The sequence below is a fragment of the Platichthys flesus genome, chromosome 16 (genome assembly GCF_949316205.1).
Source record: "Platichthys flesus chromosome 16, fPlaFle2.1, whole genome shotgun sequence".
Taxonomy (NCBI): domain Eukaryota; kingdom Metazoa; phylum Chordata; class Actinopteri; order Pleuronectiformes; family Pleuronectidae; genus Platichthys; species Platichthys flesus.
The window spans coordinates 7,149,285-7,170,949 of NC_084960.1; the positions used below are offsets into that span (position 1 = coordinate 7,149,285).

The following is a 21,665-nucleotide window of genomic DNA, read 5'->3' on the forward strand; positions in this document are numbered from 1 at the left end:
CAGCCCAGTCTGACATGCAGAGAGCCAATATGACAGCGTATTACCATTGCAGCCCGGCTTACCAATAACCTTGCTGAAATATAAGATTCGGCTGTGCTACAGCGAGTGGTCACAGGCCTGTCCTCTCCCACTGCGAGGGCAGCGCTGTCATACCTTCAGACAAGGTGTTAAATTTAACCTTCCGAGCCACCGGATCTGATCTCCAGCAACTGTTATTTTCATGTTAACAGTATGTGAAAGGCGAGGCTGGAGGTGGAATGATAATACATTTCTCTCTCCAGTTCTCTCCAGTAGAAGGTCATTAAACGTAAGTCCCTGTGCTAAGTTCAATGACCAATAAGTCAAATGTGAATTGAAAACACAAAACCAAGGAGTTGAGGGCACAAGATGTCTGCTCTGGCTAGACTCAAAAACCCTTTGTTGTGCGGGACCACGACCATGCACGCATGCATGTTTGCATCTACACACTCATACAGTAAGACAGTGGTTCCCAAATGGGGGTACTATTACCCCTGGGGGTACATGAAGGTACTCCAGGGGGTATGTGAGATTTTTTCAAATATATTTAAAATTAGCATCCAATGAAAAATCCTTTAAAAATGGTTATTTAATAAATATTCAATAAAATATAAGTGCTTTATAAATCAGACACTGATGGCACAGCGCTTTGTATTACATATTTTTTTCAACCAAAAATACACAGGGGGTACATCACGGAAAAAAGGTTGAGAACCACTGCTATAAGACATCTAACCAGTGGCGAAACTACCGGGGTGGCAAGGGGTGGCAGCTGCCACCCCCCAAAAAATGCTTGCCACCCCACTTGCCACCCAGGTTGTTAGAAGTGTCTCCAATATACATTTATTGAATGGTATTATATTTTTTGCTACTGAAGCTGTTGATCTCATTGGTAACTTGTTTAAGTTTAAGAACTAAAATCTTTATGTCCCCCCTCCCCTGTAAAATGGTTTAGTCCATGAATCCTATTTGCTCTCTTCTCACCGTGCGCATCTGCCGCTTCATTCAAATGAAGACAGAAACGGTTTGAAAGCCAAAGAACTGGAGACAAGCCAACTGTACGCTTGCAGTGATGAAAAAAGGTACAGTACAGCTGAAACTTGAATCAAGAAAATGTGATGGGTGGTCATATGTGATAGACAATTCCGTTGTAATTTCAATCGTTTATTTAATTGCTAGCTTGCAAAAGTCGATAGGACTAGTAGCTAGCTCGCTATACAGCTGCATTAAAATGTGAGAGGATGACTCGGTTATATGCTATAGACCCTATTGTGTATGTGGTATAAAGGCTGGGACGAATTTCGAATTATAAATATGTTAACTGTTTTCATTAGCGATTGTTATAAATAAATACATATAGACACCAGGCATGTGTGTTTCCAACAATAAAAATACTTGACTTGACTTTGTGTGTGTGATTTGCCACCCTTGAATTTAACTTGCCACCCTTCTGCCACCCCATGTAAAATTTTCTAGAATCGCCACTGCATCTAACAGTAGAGAAACAGAGAGAATTCAATCTGACCCAGGATAGATTGACAGTGGCCTCTCCCTTCCCACCACATTAAAGAACAAATGCTTCATTTTCTAACCAATTAGCAGAGACGTGGTCGTTTCCAGGAAAAGAGCCCATGCTTTCGTTGGTAATTAGTCAGATAGTATGCCCAACAATGAGAGCTCAAGACGTTGAGCCACGACGCTCCACCATCAACAGATTGTCTGAAACAGTCCTCTCCGAAATTCGTGGGAGGTGTGCTGAATGTTTGATTCTAACAATCAGTGTGGTGACAGTCTGCAGACAGAGCTGTTGTGCAGTTGCTTTAACACTGTTTCTCTCTCTGCTCAATATATCTAATCTACAACTGCAACACTAATTCAACAACTTCATATCATCAGGGTAGGGTTAATTAATTACTGGTGTCCGTGGTGGATGGCAGGAGGACAAAGGTTTGCATTTGTGCAGCCAGTAAGAGGTTTGTAAGGGGATGATGGGGGGGTTGCTAAAAGTAATGATTGGCAAATTGAACAAAATGTGGATTATAATGTATGTATTTGCATCTAAAAGGACACAATTATCCTCATCCATCCGCCTCGAGCTCATATAATATTGAAAGTTGCCTCGGAGTAAAGTGAAGAAGACGGACATCTATCATGTGGCCTTTGATCGTGGTTTGAAGTGGGACCTTGGGTGACAACAAGATGTCAACTCCTTTGTCAGTGGATGATGGACCACCAGAGAACCGTCATGATAGATGGGCCCCAGTTGCTGCTGTAACGCTGTCATGTGTCTTTCAGGAAAAGTCCTACACACATGTGTTCGCACACAACGCGCACACAGCCATCCCTCCTTTGCCAAGGTCACACCCTATCCCCTAAATTAAAATCCCCGAGCACAGTTTTACTCTTTGAGTCTGTGAGATAAAGGGATCAACGCAGCGGGACCACTGCACTGCTGTGCATGACGCCAGCTGACTCATTATTCTAATTCTGTGTCATGCTGTGACTGGCAGAGGGTCCCAATGAAAGACTAATGCAGTCCATGTGCCAGAGTGAGGCTTTTTATTAAATTAATTTTACACATCAGAAAGCTTGTAGCAGGTGTTCAGCACATTCCATTTGACACTGGTAAGTGAAACAGAAAGCATTGTAATGGTGTCAAATTATATTCTCAAGTTTAAAGTTTGGCCACTAGGGGTCTCTCAAACAAAACAGTAACAAAATCCTTAGTGTGATGATGTCGCGAAGCAGCGTGGGATCTTGGGAGTTGTTTTCTTCGCCACCAGGTTTAATGAAAGTCTACCTGACGTGACCCGGGTGCAAATCCTGTTAATGCATCAAACAGCAATTCATAATCGTGATCCGTCACGAGTGATCTATACAAACAGCTGGAAAGAAATAACTGCGACTGACTAACTAGCTGGCGCTGAGGATTTCCTTCATCATACGTTATTTATCTCGAAAGCTACAGCAGAAAGGTCAAAGCCACTGGTAAAGCAATACAAAGCAATTAAAAATGGAACCAAATCCAATTACCTTGACTAGAACTGTGGATTTCTCTGAGTTTGATGGACTTTTTTTTTATCTAAGTACACAAGTTGACAATATATATATACATAATGTAGGTATTGATGTCTTTTAATAAGGCATTGTTACATATTATATCTTTGTACCAAACACCCACACTGTGTGGGTGTGAGCAAAATTCACTGAGTTAGTAGGTGGACTTTTTCCAGCTCAAAGTACAGAGACACCTACAGTGGATGATGGATTCTATGTCCCTCACATGCCCCCAAAGAAGTTCAGCCTCAGCATGTACTCAGTCAAGTGAGTAACTTTTACTCACCACTCTCTCTCTCTCTCTCTCTCTCTCTCACACACACACAGCCACACTATCCTTTCTTTTAACATGCCGACGAGGCAAAACATTTTTTTTGTATTATTACTTTTACCCGCCCTCATTATTCCCCAATTAACTTCTATACTTATGACGTTTACGCAGCCACTTATCCCTCAGTTTGAAATGAGCTGCTAACAAATCATCAGGCTCATAAAAGAGCAGAACCATTGATGTGATTGAGCTCATGGTCGCTTATGAAACACTGTGGTGAAAACACACACACAGACATATGTAGATCATGTATGGTTGTATATTTGGAGCAGTAATGTAATAAGACTCAGAAATCAGTTTTGTCAGCTCAGTGATTATATAAGCCTGATTCATGCAGACTGTAATTTGCCATTAGTAAGGTCTGGAAGCTCAGGCTGAACTTTTTTGTTTTTAACCTGAGGAGCAGACGAGACCTCGGGTCCAACAATCAGACACAAAGACAGACGCTGAAATATTTGCCAGCCGTTCCCAATGGGCCAAACCAGACCAGAGTATATGGGCTGCTTTATTTATCCTCAGCGTTCGCTCATCTGTTTATCTCTCTCCTCCCTTCCCGTCTTACTCTAAACACAAAGTGAATCATTCTTTAATGCAGCACACTGGTGCAGCTATGAAATTCACAATGACTTATGAGGTCCCTGCATAGATGAACTACTTCATCATTCGTCACATTTCTTTCCTTCGGTCAAAGGTTTCAAGATGCTTTAAAACATTGATGCAGAGAAATTACCCTGCGAACAATTTTAAACCAAGAATTGTGGTGAACATAAGCTTAAAGCACTAGCAAATCATTATTTTTTTCTTAAGAGATGAGATTAGATAATATAAAATGATGGTCTGTTATTACCGAAAACTAGGTCACATAAAAAACTAAACCAATTTGTTGCTCATTTTCATTTTAAATCATCTGTTATTTTATATGATAAACACACAGGACTGTTGGTTTTTATGTGATTTTTAGGTTTATTCTCATATCTGTCATATAGGGAATTATTTCTGCAGTCAACATGTATTTTTGACTTTCTGTACATTAGTCACCTTTGGAGACTCAGGTCACGTTGGCCCAGATGTGTTGATGATGCTGGGCTTCCTCCTTTTTCACACTGATCACATGGTCAATTGTTCAAAATTGAATTTAATCATCATTATTGAGCTTCATGACTTGACAGAGCCTCGGATGATTGTTTGAAAAAGCTGTTTGCTAGTTGTTGCTCGAGTGCTAGGTCAGTGGATGTAAAAAGATGGACACGTGTTTTCCATTTTTCTTCTTGTGTTTTATAAAATGCCCCAAAAATTCAAGGCCAATTCTCGAGAACATTTCGTGTCGTGAATTCAAATTCAAAGGAGACACGTCACTTTTTCCAAGGCACTTTGGACTAAATGGATGCATATTGCTTTTTTGTTTTCTTCCTTCAAATTATAATTCCACATCAATCTAGACCAAAATGACATCTGACCTGAATTATGTCTCAATGTCTCTTTCCACAGCTGCTCTTATTTGATTTGCTGCAGAGAGCATAAGTGTCATTTTTAGAGTTTGCATTTGCATTGAAACAGGTGATTAAAAACGTACTTTTTTAAAACATGACTTTAGTTCACCGGTAGAATCTGCCATTTGAGGAGTTTATTTTCCTTAACGATTACAAATGATTCCTCAACAGCTGTCATGTGCCAAAAACCTCTTCCAGACTCAAACAGCTTCCATAATAAAATGTCTCATATGTGGTTAACCTTTAATTGTCTCTTTAGGAACTGAGCAAATTATGTAACTATGCAATACTTTTTGTAATATCAGTGGATCTGAACGTGTCTGTGCCTGCCACTTTGTTTTGTTCGGAGCCGGCGATGATTTGAGACAGCAGGCTCGCCTTCGTAATATATTTTTGTTTGCTTGTTAGCTTTAAGATCCTGTTTAATTTAGATGCACAAATCTGGCAGTTGCATGAACTCCAACTCAGTCCCTCTGGGAATCCGGGCGGAAGCCAAGTGAAGCTCTTCCAATCAAGCCCCCTTGCTGAGCCTTGTATATCACACCAACCAATGGAATTTGCATCATTTGTTCATTTTATGTCTTTGTGCAATTCCTCTGAGCAGAAAACATGTCTCGCTCGCCATCTATAAGCGTTGTGCTTTGTGACAACGTGGTTAAAGAGTTCGTATTTGCGTATTTTCAAGAGTCAAAGGGCCTGCAGTCGGCAGCTTGAGTGAACTCTATGCCACTGGAAATGTGATTCGTTTAAGCCCAGCTTTAAGTGCCGACCGTAGTAATTGCTGTGAGGTGTTTTGTCCCCCGCAGTTTAAATGAAAGGTGTGCAACACTTTATCAGCAAATAGAAGAAATAGCCCCAGAGAAAACAGGTACTTGTGTTTTGACTGGAAAAAGTCCGTCAAAGACGATTAATGTCTGGACAACAAATAACCTAATTAGAAACCTTAGGATTGAATTAATCAAGGTTTGACATTTGTAAACGGCAAAAATAGTGTTTAAGGGAGCAGCACATTAAGACCCATGAGCTCAGTTTGACAATTCAAGACAGAAGCTCATGAGTGTGATGTATCTTTTAGCACCATCACGGGTCAGTGTCCTCCTGATGGCCTACATCTTCTCTGTATTTGACTTTACTGAATTATTTGACAGTAATGTTAATGTTCCAGGCCTCACGTAGAGTGTATATATGTTTTATTGCTGCTCCCAGCAGACAAGCACAGGCAGGACAACTGTGCACGTGGTTGTCAGCAAGTCAATCCTCCACTTATCAAAAGTACAGTTTATTACATAAGGCACATTAGGGAACAAGTCACAAAAGAGCAAGTGCATTTATAAACCTATATCAGCTTATCGTGTGAATAGAGTGACTGACAGGGGTCTCGTTGGATTTCAAAACAAAGGTTTACTCCTTTCTCATCATTAACCATCTGTGCCCTGCTGCTGTCTGATCTCCAAATTGCTTGTTTCTTACGCTTTCAGCTGTTTCCCAGTGTTTGAGATCAAATAACTTGTAAAATCTTGTACCTCTGTTTTGAAAGGCGCTATAGAAATAAAGTTTATTACAACTCTGCGAAGCTCTCGTTCAAAATAAAACCAACGGATTTCAGTGGTTCCTCAGACCACATCAGTTGGAGTGGCTAATTGTGCACTCACAGTGTGTAGTCTATACATCCCCACTGTCCCTCCGTTCGTATATTACTATTAGCAGTTTCAGGTTGTGCCAACGCCCCCTGGCTGCATTCAGGAGGACTGCAGCCTCGCCTGTCCCCCCCCCCCCCCCCCCCCCCGGTGCACAGCTCCGCTCTCTCGTGGCACCGTGGAGCTGCTTGTATGTGCACACGCAGCCAATCTCTTTCCTCATGACGCACCGAGGCTGGGCTCTGAGATCACATTATTTAACACACCCACCCTGGACGAGCACTTGGACTGAGGACAAGGCGGCAGCGAGGAGAGGACACATGACAAACAGGAATCCGTGCACCTGCCACCAGCACCGCACAGCCGAGGAGAAGAAGCCGGGGCAGCCTCCGAGCATCTCTGCCACGGATCACCTGCTATTTTCGAGGAATTTAAATTTGTCTTCTTCTTGTTATCACTATTATAAAAAACCATCCTCGAGGCGGCTGTGATTCTACGGACCTGTATCGACCTTTGTTGTCACTTTTTCCACAAAAGAAGACATCGTTTGACATCTCACTTCGTGCTGGCAGCAACACAAGGAAGCGGCTCTGAGGAAGAATAGAACAGGACCCCTCTCTCTCTCTCTCTCTTTCTCTCTCTCCCTCTCTCTCCCTCCCTTTCTCTCCCTCCCTCTGTCCCACTCTTTCCTAACGATTTATGTAGTGCTCCGTCCTCCTGACACTGAATCCCATTCAACACCGGGATGAATGAGGAGCACTTCCTCTGCCGCTGCCAGTGAAGAAGTGTCCAGCTCTTAAAATGCGCCGATGCGTCCACCTGTCGGGGAGGAGACCTGGACTACTGTAAGAAAGAACAGAGTGATGGCACCATGGAGTTTTTAACATGAGCTCACACGCGTTCTGTGCGCGATGATCGCAGGAAATCCTCCGGCAAACATCGCTGCGTTGTCATCGAATAACAGCGCCGGTCATCAACGTCGGTGCCGTAAGGTGCGCCGCGCGTAAAAAGCCCACAGCTGCGTCAGTGTGCAGAAAATACCCCCAAAACACAAAGATGATCCTGTTTCGTAAATTCAGAGTGTTGATCCTCATGGTGTTCCTGGTGGCGTGCACCATGCACATCATGATAGACTTGTTACCGAAGCTGGAGAAGCGGGCGGACGGAGGGGACGGCGGCGGCTGCCAGTGCGCACATCACCCGGCCGGGGAGTCGCAGGGCTGGGGGAAGCAGCAGCGCACCCGGTCGGCCGCCGAAGCGGGCTGGCCTAACAAGCACACGCTGAGGATCCTGCAGGATTTCAGCAACGAGCCGAGCTCCAACCACACGTCCCACTCCCTGGAGAAGATCACGGCCGCCGGCGACGGGGCGGTGACCGTCGGGCGGACGAGACCGTCAGCGGCGGGGAAGGCGGAGGACCACAAGCCGCTCATGGGGGAGGCGAGTGGGGGTCGGACCGTGCATGCTCACGGTGTCTCCAGACTGTCCACTCTGTTTGAGCATCCTTTGTACAAGGTTGACCTTCCTCCTCTCACGGATGATGACACTTTGTTTAACGTCAACACCGACATGAGGTTTTATCCAAGAGCAACAGGGAACCAAGGATGGTAAGATTATAGAAATAAAGTAAACTTAAAGGGTTACAAGTCTATCTATCTATACATCTATCTATCTATCTTTCATCTATCTATCGTTAAATCCATCTATCTATACATCTTTCTATACAGCTATCTATCTATCTATCTATACATGTATCTATATATACTTATATACATCTGTCTATATATCTACACATCTATCTATCCATCTCTCTATCCATCTATCTATATATACTCATATACGTCTGTCTATCTATCTATCTTTCTATCTAGATGTCAGCAGACAGTTCCTTCCATCCGTCCTGTCAGTTTCTGTCTCTTCTCTGCCTCCAGTCTAATGTCCACTCATCCATCTGCTGCATCCACCCATCTCTCCTTTTCGTGAAGCCGTCTTAGCCATTTGTGCACATGATTTACAGGTTCTCATCCTGCTGGATTCTTGAGTATATACTTGGATTATTTTGTGGTCAGTGCGGCTGCGTTTTAAACACATGTTCATAATACTAACAACAGATCCATGTGTTATAAAGATGGAGTGTTCGGTGCCACTTCCTCCAGCATCACTTAGTCGGATGGGGTTAGTCTATATTAGGAGACGGCAACAAACGCTCTGTACAATTCTATTACAGACACTCAAAATAATCTCAGGGGGAATCTGCTTGCACCACAACTTCTCGTTAAATCTCCTCTCCTCTCCCCGTCCTCTCCCCCTCCTCTCCAGGCACAACGAGGATGGGAACCAAGAGGAGGATGAGTTCCCCCCGACAGGAGAGGTGACGGCCGAGTCGTACCCCAACTGGCTGCGTTTCCACATCGGGATCAACCGCTACGAGCTGTACGGCCGACACAGTCACGCGCTGGACGCCCTGCTGAAGGACCTTGTCACACAGAGCATCACCAGTGTGGGTGAGTCAGTGAGTCGGGAAAGGGGCTGTGTTGCCGAGGTGTGTGTGCGGTGTAGGTGATGGTAGGATGTGTGTGGTATAAGTGCAGTAGCTGTATTGATTATTGGTTACCTTTGACATATTGATCTGTGTGTAGTTCAGCGTTGATGTGACGGAGATCTGACCCTTAAGGTTGCAGCAGCAGTTCAACAATGACATTTTCTTTCCTTTGTTTACATTTATTCACGTTTCTGACAGTGTAACGAGTATCAGAGATGATATTGTAGGTGCATTCATTTAATTAGTACAGTGTGTGGGTCATTGAAACTTCGAGTATGTACTTTCGGCATTGAAAAGGCAGTGCCTCCACACTGGTTAGACCAGTGTGACTTGTCTGAGTGACTTGTCTCATTATTAGTGTGCAGTGTGAGTGTGCGTTGGAATGGACGCCACAGTCACACACATCTGTTTTTCATCTGTAGTTATGCTTATGTGTGGGCCTTTTTTTTTTGTCTCTTTGGTTTCCGTCTGGGGCTTGATCAAATAATGTGGGCGTGTCAGTGTGGGAGAAATGTGTGTGCCTGGGCTGCCGTGTTTGTTAAATTGTGTCAACACCAGGAAGTTTAGTTCCTGTGGAAGCTGTGATTTGCTTCGATATCATTTGAAGGTTCCAATCCCCAAAAAAGACAAACTGAACTCAGCTATTAAACATTTTTACATAAACCCTGATGGCAAAAATAGGAGAAAGAACATTTGAGGAGAATTTGCTTCTCAATATCTAAACATTCCTTTCATTCCTAAAAAATCCATTACTGCTTCTCATCTGGAGACGTTTTGCTTTTAGATCATCAGCGAAATCAGTGCAAGTATCTTCTCAGTAGTGAGTGAGCGTCGAGACATTACACTGTAAGTGAGTAAATGATGGTGCAGACGTGCTGTGTCTGAGGTTTTATCTGCTCATTATTTTCATCCCATCTTGGCCAAATCTTTGAGAAAGGGAGCTTGTCTATGTGTGAAAATATCGGCGGCGAAAATTACCCATTCCACTTCCCTATGCTGTCCCTCCATCCCTCGCAGGCAGCTCACAATCCTTCCTGCTACACACCTCAGCTTGCACGTTAGGAGTTTGTGTGTATCGCTTTTTTTGCCCCCTCTGTTTATAATGTATAAACCATCAATCTGTGCCCAGACACACCGATTCCAAAACACTGTCTGTCTGCAGAAATGAGAACCCCACTGCAGCGTGTGTTTACCCGTGTGCCTGCAAGCAAGCATTAAACCTCCTGTGCTGTGTAATTGGCGCACACACTTACCACTTATCTGTCTCACTGAAATTACAGAAACATAGACAGCATTAGAAAGTTCCCCCGTTCAGCATTTTATCTAAGATAGCGCCCACCGGCTGGCTCTCTCCTCTCCCTTCCTCCTCTGTGTCTCTCTCCCTGTTGGGGCAGGCTCTGGCCTTTTGGTCAGTTTTCAGCTGGACTCATAAATCATGCTCTCAGTCCGGTGAGGTGTCGTAGGTGAGAGCAGGGTGGATTCATCATCACGGCGCGGGAGGGGGATCTGGTCCTGGTGGGGGATGCCTTGAGCTTCCTGAAAAACGAGTGAACGCGAAGGTGTGGAGACAAAGGCGGGGGCATCGATTCATTTCTAGGCGCTCGGAGGAAACGGGGCAAAAATAGAGATGGTTGGACGAGCAGAGACACATACTGTCCCCTCTCAGATACCCAGACCGATGGCCTTTAGGCGAACGAGGAGAATGTCTGGTTGAAGTTCACTGTAGTCCCTGTTTGGTTGCATGTCAGAGCTTATGCAACCCCGGGAAACAATCAGCCGAGCTCTGCCTGGGTTTTTCCACAGGGGATTACCTTTTGTAGTTTCTGATTAGAAACAAAATTTAATAAATGGCCAGCATCGAGCAGTGAATCGAGGTCAGCTCCCCAAGGATCGTGGCTTAAGGGTTCAAGGTCACCGCATTAAAACATAGTTGAGTCATTTGCAATCTCTCAAGGGTTTTAGTTTGAATGTACAGCTTCACTAAGTTTAAAGATTACTCCGGGGGGCACGATGCACTTGACCTGGCTTCAGCGAATCTGGCACATGCGTAGGCCTAATACTCCTGAGTGTATTCTTTAGCTTTGATTTGACTCTGTATCCATCCCATGTCGTAAAAGAAAATGCACTGACCTGAGGTTAGGAAGATTGTACTTTGTGCAACAGTGTATGTAAAAATTCAAAAGCTTTTGAGAATGAGTCACAGTAAATGGGGAGGCTTGCCAGCGGTGAGTAAGATTAAGTGAGACAGACAGAGCATAACAGAAGGATGACACACACACACACACACACACACACACACACACACACACACACACACACACAAAGAAAGGGAGGAAAAACCGAGCAGCCGACTGAGAGAGCCGAGAGAAACGGCAAGAGAGTCAATAAACACTAAACACAGCGCTGAGCAGGGGGTAGAGTGCGGCCAGCTACTCAGCCAGCGCGGCCAGTCAATGAGTGGGTCCACGACAGGGGGCTTATGTTGATATTGGGGCTGGGCAGAAGCGCTGTGTTGTGTAATATGCTCAAGTTAATGCGCTGTAATAAACGGGCAAATCCCTGCAAAATCCTGTCCATTATGACAGAAACACAAGGCGTTTAGACCGAGCTAAGGCCCCTTTGTTTGAGTCGCGGGACGGCGGGGAGCTCACAGTGCGTCTCCGTCGGCCTCTGGGAAACACAGAGGATGTGAGTGATAGTCGGAGACATGTGCCAAATGCACAAGTGTGTAACATGCACAAACATTCACTGAAGATGTGTGCAGTTCACAGAGGCTTACAGAGAAACATCTGGTCACGGTTACGGTGCATGTGCACATACATACACTCACTGATGGGAACGAACAGTCGGGGGGTAAACGATTTTTGATATTCAGGAAAAAAAAGTATTGTTTGTTTTTATCTATTGAGTCCTTGAATGAACTGATCATCTGCGGCTGAATAGTTTGGACTTTCATGACATTTTGTCTCAAAGTCAAAGTCAATCTGTCGGGAACTTTTTCTTTTCATTAGCATGTTCATCCTTCCATCAAATCTAGATCCAGATATTAATTAAATGTCAGCAGCTGCTTTCCGTGCCACTGTTTCCGTTCTCAGTCACAGCAAACTCCTCCAACTCACACAGTTGCTCACACTTTGATTGTACGCTGCCTGTTCAATTGGTCAGCAGATGTGATGGCTCTATTACACATTCATGCAGCACTGCGTTCTCCAAATTGCCAAATGAGGGAACAGCTGTGCAAGCGTGTGTGCAGTGCGTTGGTGTGTGTTTACTGTATGTTTATGTACAGATGGGTGACCAATTAAAGGAATAAACCTGAATAAATGAGGGGGAAACATCATAAATGCAGAGGCTTGCACACAGATGCAGCTCAAGGTACAATTAAGCCATTAACATCCCACCATCCTACGTGGGAAAATCAGGGAGCAAGCCCAGTTATGATTTTGTGTCGATATGCAAATAAGAAAATAACTCTAGGGAACAGACTGAAGGAGTCTCAATCATGAAGGCTGCTCAACATTTGTATTTTCCTCTTAAGATGTCAGTAAACTTGTGTATGACAGAGCCCCATTGATGCAGTAGATAAACCTCTCATTACAAAGATGAGTGCTCTGGTCCGCAGAGACGTGTAAAAAAAGGAGGGGATGTGGTCAGTTGAGTGATCCTTCTCCATTTCGGTGGGTGGGAGATTGCATGTGTGGCGTTAGCCAGGAGAACAGTGCCGGCCTGAATACTTGACCTTCACAGTGGAGGGGTCACTGCAGATCAATGCAAAACTTGTTGTGAGCGATCATCATCATCCTATCATGAAACATGTCGATGGTAATGGGTGTGGTCTCTTCCTGGATGGCAACGCCCCCGTCCACAGGGCATGAGGGGGTCACTGAATGGTTGATGAGTGAAATCATGAAACTGAATCATATGTGATGATCTTCAGAGTCACCCAGATAAAAACGAGATTTTGTACCAACATGTTAAGGCAGCGCTCGTCACTACCATCATGAAAACACTATATCTTTTGAGAGAATGGTGTTTAGAGACTTGCAGATTACAAGTCACACTGGTATTCTGATGGCTTTGCAACCGACTAAGACACTTTATGTTGGTTTGTGTGTCTAAGTGTGTGTTTCATAATACTCAGACAGTGTTCTGACGTCTCCACTTCTTTCTCCCCAGCCATGAAATCCGGAGGCACCCAGCTGAAGCTGATCATGACTTTCCAGAACTACGGACAAGCACTTTTCAAGCCCATGAAGTGAGTACACACCGTATGACAGCCCAGTTTAACCACAGGCGCTCGGGGTTACATCCTCTGGGTGTCGTAGATTATTATCATTTGGGGAGAATCTCTATTGCTCCCTTAATGAGAACTAACATCAAATATCAGTTTTGATGCATTTGGTTTGATGAGCCCACTCGTAATGTGGGCTATATGTTTCGAGAGGGCTTCACAAAATCCCATCGGGATGAGAACCAAGCACTGCCGACGCATCTCGCGTTGTGTTCGGATCCTCCCTCTCCCCTCTGTGTGATCTTTTTTCTGATGGGGAGTCGTCTGTCTGCTTTTTAATTAACATCAGCCGGCTTACGTGTTAATTAAAATGAGCACTGAGCCATCATGAAGACTTCTTTGGGGAGGCATATATGCTGACAAAGGCGCGTTGCACATGAAAAAGAAATAACCCTCCCAGTCAGCTGTTGGTGAGTTCTGCCCGATGGATTCCCTCGCCATCAGGGATAAACAGTGTCCAGGCCAACTGGGCTGCGATCAGAAGTAATTGCTCAGGAACCTGGTTTGATTGCTGTGAAATGCTTAATGGTTTTTCCTACACGAGAGTCTCAGCGGAGCGTGTTAGACTCTGGGAGAAAGAGGTAGAGACAGACAGAGCTGGTGTTTGTGGGGTTTTTCATGCAGGAACGTGGTTATTCTTTATTTCTAGTGGACCAATCCCATTACCATAGCAGCCACAGTCACATCAGTGGGAGGATAAGGAGTTCCGGCCCATGAGTTCAGCTTCAGCTTGAAAAATGATGAAATGTTGCCACCGAATATCTTATCACTGTCACAACTTGATTTATGGAGAGGCTGCAAAGTTTATTCCAAGTTTTCATCACCCACTCTTTCATAGGCTCCTCTCCTCCTGGATGCAGTACAACCTTAACCCTTCGTACGAAACCGCAGCAGCGACGGCTCGGATTTGTACTTTTGAATGAGTCAGCTTCTTGTCTCCTGACTTGAAATTTCACTTCAAGGTGAAGCCGTGGCGCGTTCTGCCGCCTGTTAGGATACAAGGCATTGTATTTAAAGAATGGGCCTCAGAGAAAAAGGTTCAACTTATGGCAATCTGAGCATCTTTTGCAGTTTGTATTCATGCAAAAGGTCAACAGCAGCACCAGGCAGGCAACATCAGGCTTAGTCATACCTAACAAAAAACTAAGATTACCCAGTGTTTGTGTGTGTGTGTGTATGTGTGTGTGTTTGTGTCTGTGTGAGTATTTTTGAGTTGCTATCAGACTGGACTCAACATGCAGGGGGTGCTTCCAGGCAACATGGACAATTGGACAATATGTGCATGTGCATGAGTCGAACCTGAAGTGTCATGTTGTGGTCCATGGCTCTGCTCAGGGCAGCCCATGGCTGTGCTCAGGGCAGCCTGTGGTATTTACAGTATGAGGAGCAAGTCAGGCATTATAATCCATAATACCGTGTCTTGTTAGCGACCATAGATTGTATGTAAAGATGAGTGATGCATCTCCTCTTCCTCCATCTATGAAGCAAAGATATCCTGGATTTGAATCCTGGTGTAAACCCTGCAGAAATGTATCAATCTGCCCAGTTAACTAAATGTGAAAGAGCTGATTTCCTACAGGGGGTATAAATAAAACAGTTGCCATCTTTTTCTTTTTCCAGTTGCCATCGTAAACCGTTCTGACGTTCATTACGGTTTCTGAAATACATACTACAGATTCCTGCCGCTCTTTATTTAGCCTGTCATATTTTATTTAGTCTCTCGGCTTTGACTGTCACTACCATTTATCTCCAGTGTTTACAATGTCACACTTATGTCCTCAGAGAAGAAATATAAAAATATCTGAGAGAAATAATGACGAAAAAACAACCTTGTTCTACTTTTGCAAAAGCACGACGTGTGGTTTTGTTGTTCCCATCGTGGCATTGAGGTGTCCTTCCCTTATTCGAGGAAAAAAGTGGTGCATTCTGGGTACAGTAGTCCAGAGCGTTGCTGTGTTGCGTTGTTTTACTTCACCTGTCCCATTGTGCAGCATCAAGTGGTGCTTCAAAGACACTTTGATGTTGCGGGCCTCCTTTGAGTTGAATGCAAATCTCGACACTGGCACGGGCCGGGAGAGAGGCTGCACCAGCTGACAGGTTGCCAGACATCACCGTGCAACGTTCTCTCCGTGCTGTTCAGGGGGAGACAAAGTTTAGAGCTTCATTGTATCTGCCTGACTAACTCCATGATTGTGTTTGGTGATTTAAAGAGGCTCATTTCATTTTTCTAACTGCAATTAGAGGAAGTGTCTCGCTCACGGTGGCTTGTTTCCCCCATTATATTTCCTTATTTGTGGTTATTGTAAAACATTTTTTGTCGATGTCGATCTATGCAAAGCAGTAGGCATCTGCCCTCATCATAATACCTCACCCACCTTAAAGCAATAGCAGGATGAATCTTGGAAAAATCTTTACTTTATCCTCCCAAAATTCACACAGGATCGATAAAATTATATATTGTTTTAAAAATATATACATTATAATATATATAATGTCAAATTTCTCTGGAATAAGCTGCTCATAGGCTGTAGAGAAAGAAAATCATTGAAATGGCAAGTGAAAAGAGAGAAAGGTTTGTTATTGCAAGACAAATGTGAAGACCAGAGGGGGGAGGGAGTAGTACGCACTGCCAACCCGTCAAGGAACTGGGGTCTTCCAGCTGGAGCCAGGGATCAGGCCCAATGGAGACCCCTCCATGCCAGGCCTCCGTGTCTGTCTGGCCCATGTGCCTGGTGCCCTGCCTGCCCATATCCCTGCCAAGATACTGGTGGCAGTTTGCACACAACCCCAACCATAATGTTCATGTCATGCTAATTGGATTTGTCAGACAGAGGGTTGAGGGATTGAGGGAGGAGGTGTAAGCCTCAGATCTGCAAAGAAAGAATTCATTTCTCCAACATGAGCTGTTTGACAAGCCGGTTCCCACCCCCTCGCTTTGATTCGGTTGATAGCCCCGCAGTTCGTGAATCGCAAGAGTAGCAGGAATGACTTTGATCCTCCCAGTTTGTTGTGCACATGCCCCAGTCCCGCCGAGAGCTGTTATATCAACAAGCAGGGTACGTAACATGTAAACACGTGTGCAAGAGCATATATGTAGGACAACCATGCCCGTCCTTTGGCACTGCAGGGAATCAGACTACGTCCTTGTTTGGGTGAGTCCAATCAGTTTTGACAAGCTTGGGCTCTTACCGCCAGTATACCCAGTGGCTGTGGAGCCTGTGAGCTGCAACACCCAAGAGGCTGCTTCATTTTAATCTTCTGCAGGCTATTTCATAACCATTGGAGGCCTCATCATATCCACTGTATCCCAGTTGGGTTATGACTTACATTCCTCCATGGATCTTCTCTCTCTCTCTCTCTTTCCGTTCAGATATTCAATTAAAACTGAAAGCATCTAATGTCCTCTGGAGATAACCTCTCCTTCATCATGGTTATTCATCTAATCATTAAAGATTGATGCTTTTATTATTGATTTAAATGCATTCATGATAAGTGCAGGAGGAAACAGAGCTGTTCTTTGATCACTTGTGGTTTTTATGGGCGAGTTCAATGCTGACGAATTCACCTTCTGCCTGCAAATACTTCCTCGGTACAAGAATAACCATTTAATCTTCTTTTACCATGGAGATTTTAGATCCATATGCCTGGATCCCAATCCTGTAAACTTGCGGCCCAGATAATAAGCATCTGTGGACCGAATGATAGCAAAAGCTGGTCCACAGATTGAGTTGTCCCTTTTTTCACAAAACAGTGACGACCATGGACGCAAAGCCAATGAAATCCAGAGGGAGGAGAAGGATAATGCCCTCACGTTATGTAGAAAAGCCAAATCTCATCAAGCTTCACAAGATCCATCGCAATCCACATGTATGTCTCATTTCATGGATGAATACAGCATGACCACATACACATGCATGAATAAACATACAAGCATATGCATGTAAATATATGCACAGAAGACATGCACTGTACAAATCCACACAAAATCCCCTCCTGAATACATCATTATAGATTTCACTATTTTAGACTTGAAAGGGGAAAATATTAAAATTGTAGATTTTTGATTTGTTTTTCTTCTTTGTTAGTCACTCATCTCCCAGTGTTTCACTCAAGAGCTCCCATGGGGGCCATGCAAACTCTGCTGGTTCTCATAAGTCGGAGACATTTTTGAAAGGTGCCGTCTGAGCTCATCTCTTGGTGTGTGCAGAGACACAGAGGAAGCACGTTACTATAGACAGCTGTTCGCACAGCTGCACCTCACACACTCGCACATCCATGCACACACAATCCGCAAAGAGAAGGCACTGTGGGGGTTAAGGAGTTCGTTCACCCTCCATCACCCAGAGCTGGTTCGAGGCAGCTGTAGCTGCTCAATCAGAGCTGGGGACATGTGACACAGAAGGTGGTGAACGTGAGCCTGCGCACACAGAGGAAGAGCAGCTCGTTCACTACAGCTACTCACAACTTAACACTGACCTACTGATTTCCACGATGACAAGTCAGAAGCCTTAACTGCACAGAGAGACTTCAAATGTGATGAAGCATCAAATCTTTTCACTTTATCATCCTCGTCCTATCGTCCACGACAGAGTTTTTTCTCCTGACCTCAATCTTGCATGTTATGAAAGAAGCTTCAGCTGAGTTTTCGCATTTATCTTTTCACTCCCTGATACGTTATGTAAACCTTGGCTTCCTGCCTTGTTCCGTTGCTTATGGCAGAAAAGGCCTCTTCAGGTTTCCAGCAGTGCCCCCTGTGGTGTCGTCCCGGCATCAGAGCAGCCTAACAGGTGACCCATTGAGCTCGCTCACAGGCCCACTGGACCAATCAGCAGGCAGAAGAGTAGAGCTCAGGATGCCAAGCAATTTGTCTGAGGGGGCGTTTGAAATGAATGACAGTCTGTCGGGTCCAGGTGTGGTCAGAGATGGAGGAGGCTATAAATCCAAAGTGTACTGTAAAGAGCTGAGTTGGATGCCAGGGCAGACAGCAAAGTAACGTTGCGGACAGTGACCTTCAATCAAGCCCTGATCAAAGCTGCCATGCACAGATGCTGTAGAATAGCTGAGAAGGACAAAAACTGCGAAACAAAAGTGAATCAGACCGTTTACAGTGTAGCTTAAGGGACCAATATTTTATTTAATCTACACCTAGTAGATGCCTTCTCCTCGGATTGAACTTTGATTTGCTCTTTGTTTTAAAAGTGGGGGAAATCAGACACATCTGCTATCAAACATTATCTGCCGTGTTTTCCCTCATCTCTTTTCCACATTTTATTGTTGTCGCTATCTCTCACACACACAAACGCACGCACACACACACACACACACACACACACACACACACACACACACACATACACACACAAACACACACAAGCACAGAGTGAGAGTGCTCCGGTGTCAGGCGTTCACAACATCTGTTTCTCATGCAGCTTTGTACTTGCAGCCAGGCGGCCGGAGGGGGGGGGGGGGGGGGGGGGGGGCAGACCCAGCAGCTCCTCTCCGGGTGCTGCTTACTCCCTCCGCAGGTCTCGGAGATGAACTTGGATTGCTCGTCTTACACAGCGACACTCTCACACGACTCCATGCTCCTCTGTCCCTCTCTCTGCACCTCTCTCCTTCTCCCTGTTATTGAGTCCATCAAAGACGTTGGTGTCGTCCCAACTCGGGCTGATGATGTCCACAGTCTCAGCGTGACTTTCCACCATGCATGTAAATGTTGTGTGTTTTTCCTTTGCCATCATTTACCCCCTGATTTAAATGTTTCCACTTCAAGGCGTCTGTTTGAACAAACCCACTTTATGAAATCCTTGATCTCGCAGCTACACAGTGAAGCTGCCTCGCAAATGATGTGGGGTTGTTTGTGTTGAGACTCAAAGTGTGTGTGTGTGACTTAGTAACCATGGATGTACGACTGCGTGTGTGTGTGTGTGTCCATGTCCAGTGCAGTCAGTGTGTGGGCGCTTTGATGCCTTGACCTCCTGTAGGCTGTGAGATGAGCCAGTCAATTATTGCGCTGCTGCATCGCTTTAACAGTCTTGTAACCAGCTGCATTCAGTGGTTTGTCACATCTGCCCAGTCATCAGGACACACACACGCACACAAACACACACAGACACACACACACTATTTTAATTGAGTATTAGAGTTAGCTTAGAGAAAGCCTAATGCAGAATTGCTCGCTGCAATTTTTTGATTGAAGTGTCACATATCTGAATTCTGCCGATTTATAACGTGTCATTATAAGACATTTGTGTGTTTGAGTGCAATCGTACAATCAGCTATTATATATCATTCGCAATTGTCATAATTACGACTGACCCATTTCTTTACCCTCCGGCGTGCTGAAAGAAGAAGCGACGTATTTTCATGTTCCTCTTTCTTCCTCCGTCTCTCTCTCTCTCGCCTCAGCTCCGTGTCTATCCTCGATATTCACGTTTCAGAGAGAGATCAGCGCTGTAGCATCCGGGGCTGAACATGCCTGCATGTCATCTCCAATCTGAAAGAACTTTTTCTTTCCTGACAGGCGCACTCACGCAGCCTCCCAACAGAGACCCAGAAACACAGAGGACCGTCTTATTTTAGACTCCCAGTGCAGCCTCCCCGCTCTCACTCTAACACATGCAAACTTCCCATGAAGACAGTTCTCATGAATGTTTTACTAGGTCAGCTCTTGAAGTAGCTGTGCTTTTTTTCTTCTCCCCCCTCCCCCTTCTCCCCCTCTCCCACTTTCTCTCCCTCTCTCTGTCCGTCCCTCGCTCTGTCTCCATCTCCTGTCCATGCTCCTTTGAGGACTTGTTTGTTTGATTCGCTGAGGCGGTACTAATCCTCGGCTCGTCCCTCACCTCCATTCAGAGCCTCTCTGATCTGTATTTTTAGATTCCCTCCCTTTTCTCCCTCTCTGTCAAACAAGTGTCTGTATGCACAGTGTACAATGTGGCGGAGCTGTGGTGGGCCCTGATCATAATGTTGCTACAGGCCAGATGAGCTGCTGGAGATGAAACCATGAGGGATTTACTCGTGTGTAGTTCTCCGTTTTTGGTTTTAGTCATTTTTTTTATTGATTTTTTATGTTCATCCTGTCACATATTGTACGATTTTACACATCCACTTCATCAAATAGGTAGAGATGCATGACCATGAGGTTGTGGGCAGCTCTCCGGTTTGATTGCAACTGAAAATTAAGGCAAATATTAGGGATATAATATGTAACATCCATGTAACATATTTCGCAGACTTGTGTACTTACGGCATATAAAATGTGATGTTTAATTTTAGTCACCTTTCATCTGTTTTACCCGTGGCTTACTTTGCTATAACCTCAGGAGAAAATTACATATGAATAAGGAAAAACCCACTGTCAGCCAGTCAGCTCTTTTACCTTCCCTTGTTTGTAATGATCACATCACAATGGATCCAAAACTTAAAAAAATTGCAATATAAGTTAATAAGAGTCTCGTCAGGTAGATTTCGGCAACAGTGATGAGCATTAACACGCCCATGACCCCTTGCTTCCCGACATCATCACATTAGGTCTTTTATATGTTTTGATTGAAAGACCCCAACTGGGTGAAGGTAAATGTTCTATGCCTGAATCCTCAATCCTCGTCAATTAGTCGTTATGATTCCAGCTAATACAAAAAATCACAGGGTAACTCTCCTTTTCCCACTGAGGTGGTGACGTGTCATTGTTCTCTGCACTTTTTAAAAAACTACAACAGGTTGCTTTTTATGGCTTGCTTTTCTTTTTGTTCACTTTATGTTAGGGGTTAAGTTCGATGAAGGAAACACAGTGCATATAAAAGCTGTGCGTAACAGTGCAGAGAGTGCAGAGAGGATCATTGTGTAACTCTGGTGAGGACAGGATGAGTCACTGACTTCATGGAAATGTGCACCTTGAGTCTTGTGACAGTTTGGGAGTTTTCCTAAGTCACCTTCACACGCACCCTTAGGAGGAGGAAGATTTGATGGACAGATCAAAAAGTCTCTTTACCCTTGAAACCAACAGGTTCCTTCATGGGATTTGAATCCCAGATGTACAGTGAATGCCTGCGTCTCTGTGCCTGTACGTGTGGACCAGAGTGTGTGTCCTCCTCTGTGTTACACCACATCCTGGGTGATTAAGATTTTTCGCAACTGTGCATGCTTATTGTGGTTCCCGGCCCTTTCTCTGTCCACTGCTGTACGTGGTTAGGCATGTAGGTCAGGCATTCCATCATATCATTACAGTTTAAAATACTGGATGGGGAAATTCCTGAGCTTCCCTTCAGGAATGTCACTGGCACATTTGTCTGGAATGCAG

The 21,665-nt window shown here is 44.6% G+C and overlaps 1 protein-coding gene across 1 annotated transcript in view; it reads left to right on the plus strand.

Annotated features, from left to right (window-relative positions):
* Positions 1-6,729: 6,729 nt before the first annotated feature.
* The window catches only part of fam20ca (FAM20C golgi associated secretory pathway kinase a), a gene marked incomplete in the record, with an annotated part of 28,989 nt that continues 14,053 nt past the window's right edge, over positions 6,730-21,665 (plus strand). Inside the window, 3 exon segments of the mRNA XM_062408329.1 lie at positions 6,730-8,140; positions 8,853-9,037; positions 13,252-13,330. Coding sequence (XP_062264313.1) covers positions 7,590-8,140; positions 8,853-9,037; positions 13,252-13,330 — 815 coding nt within the window.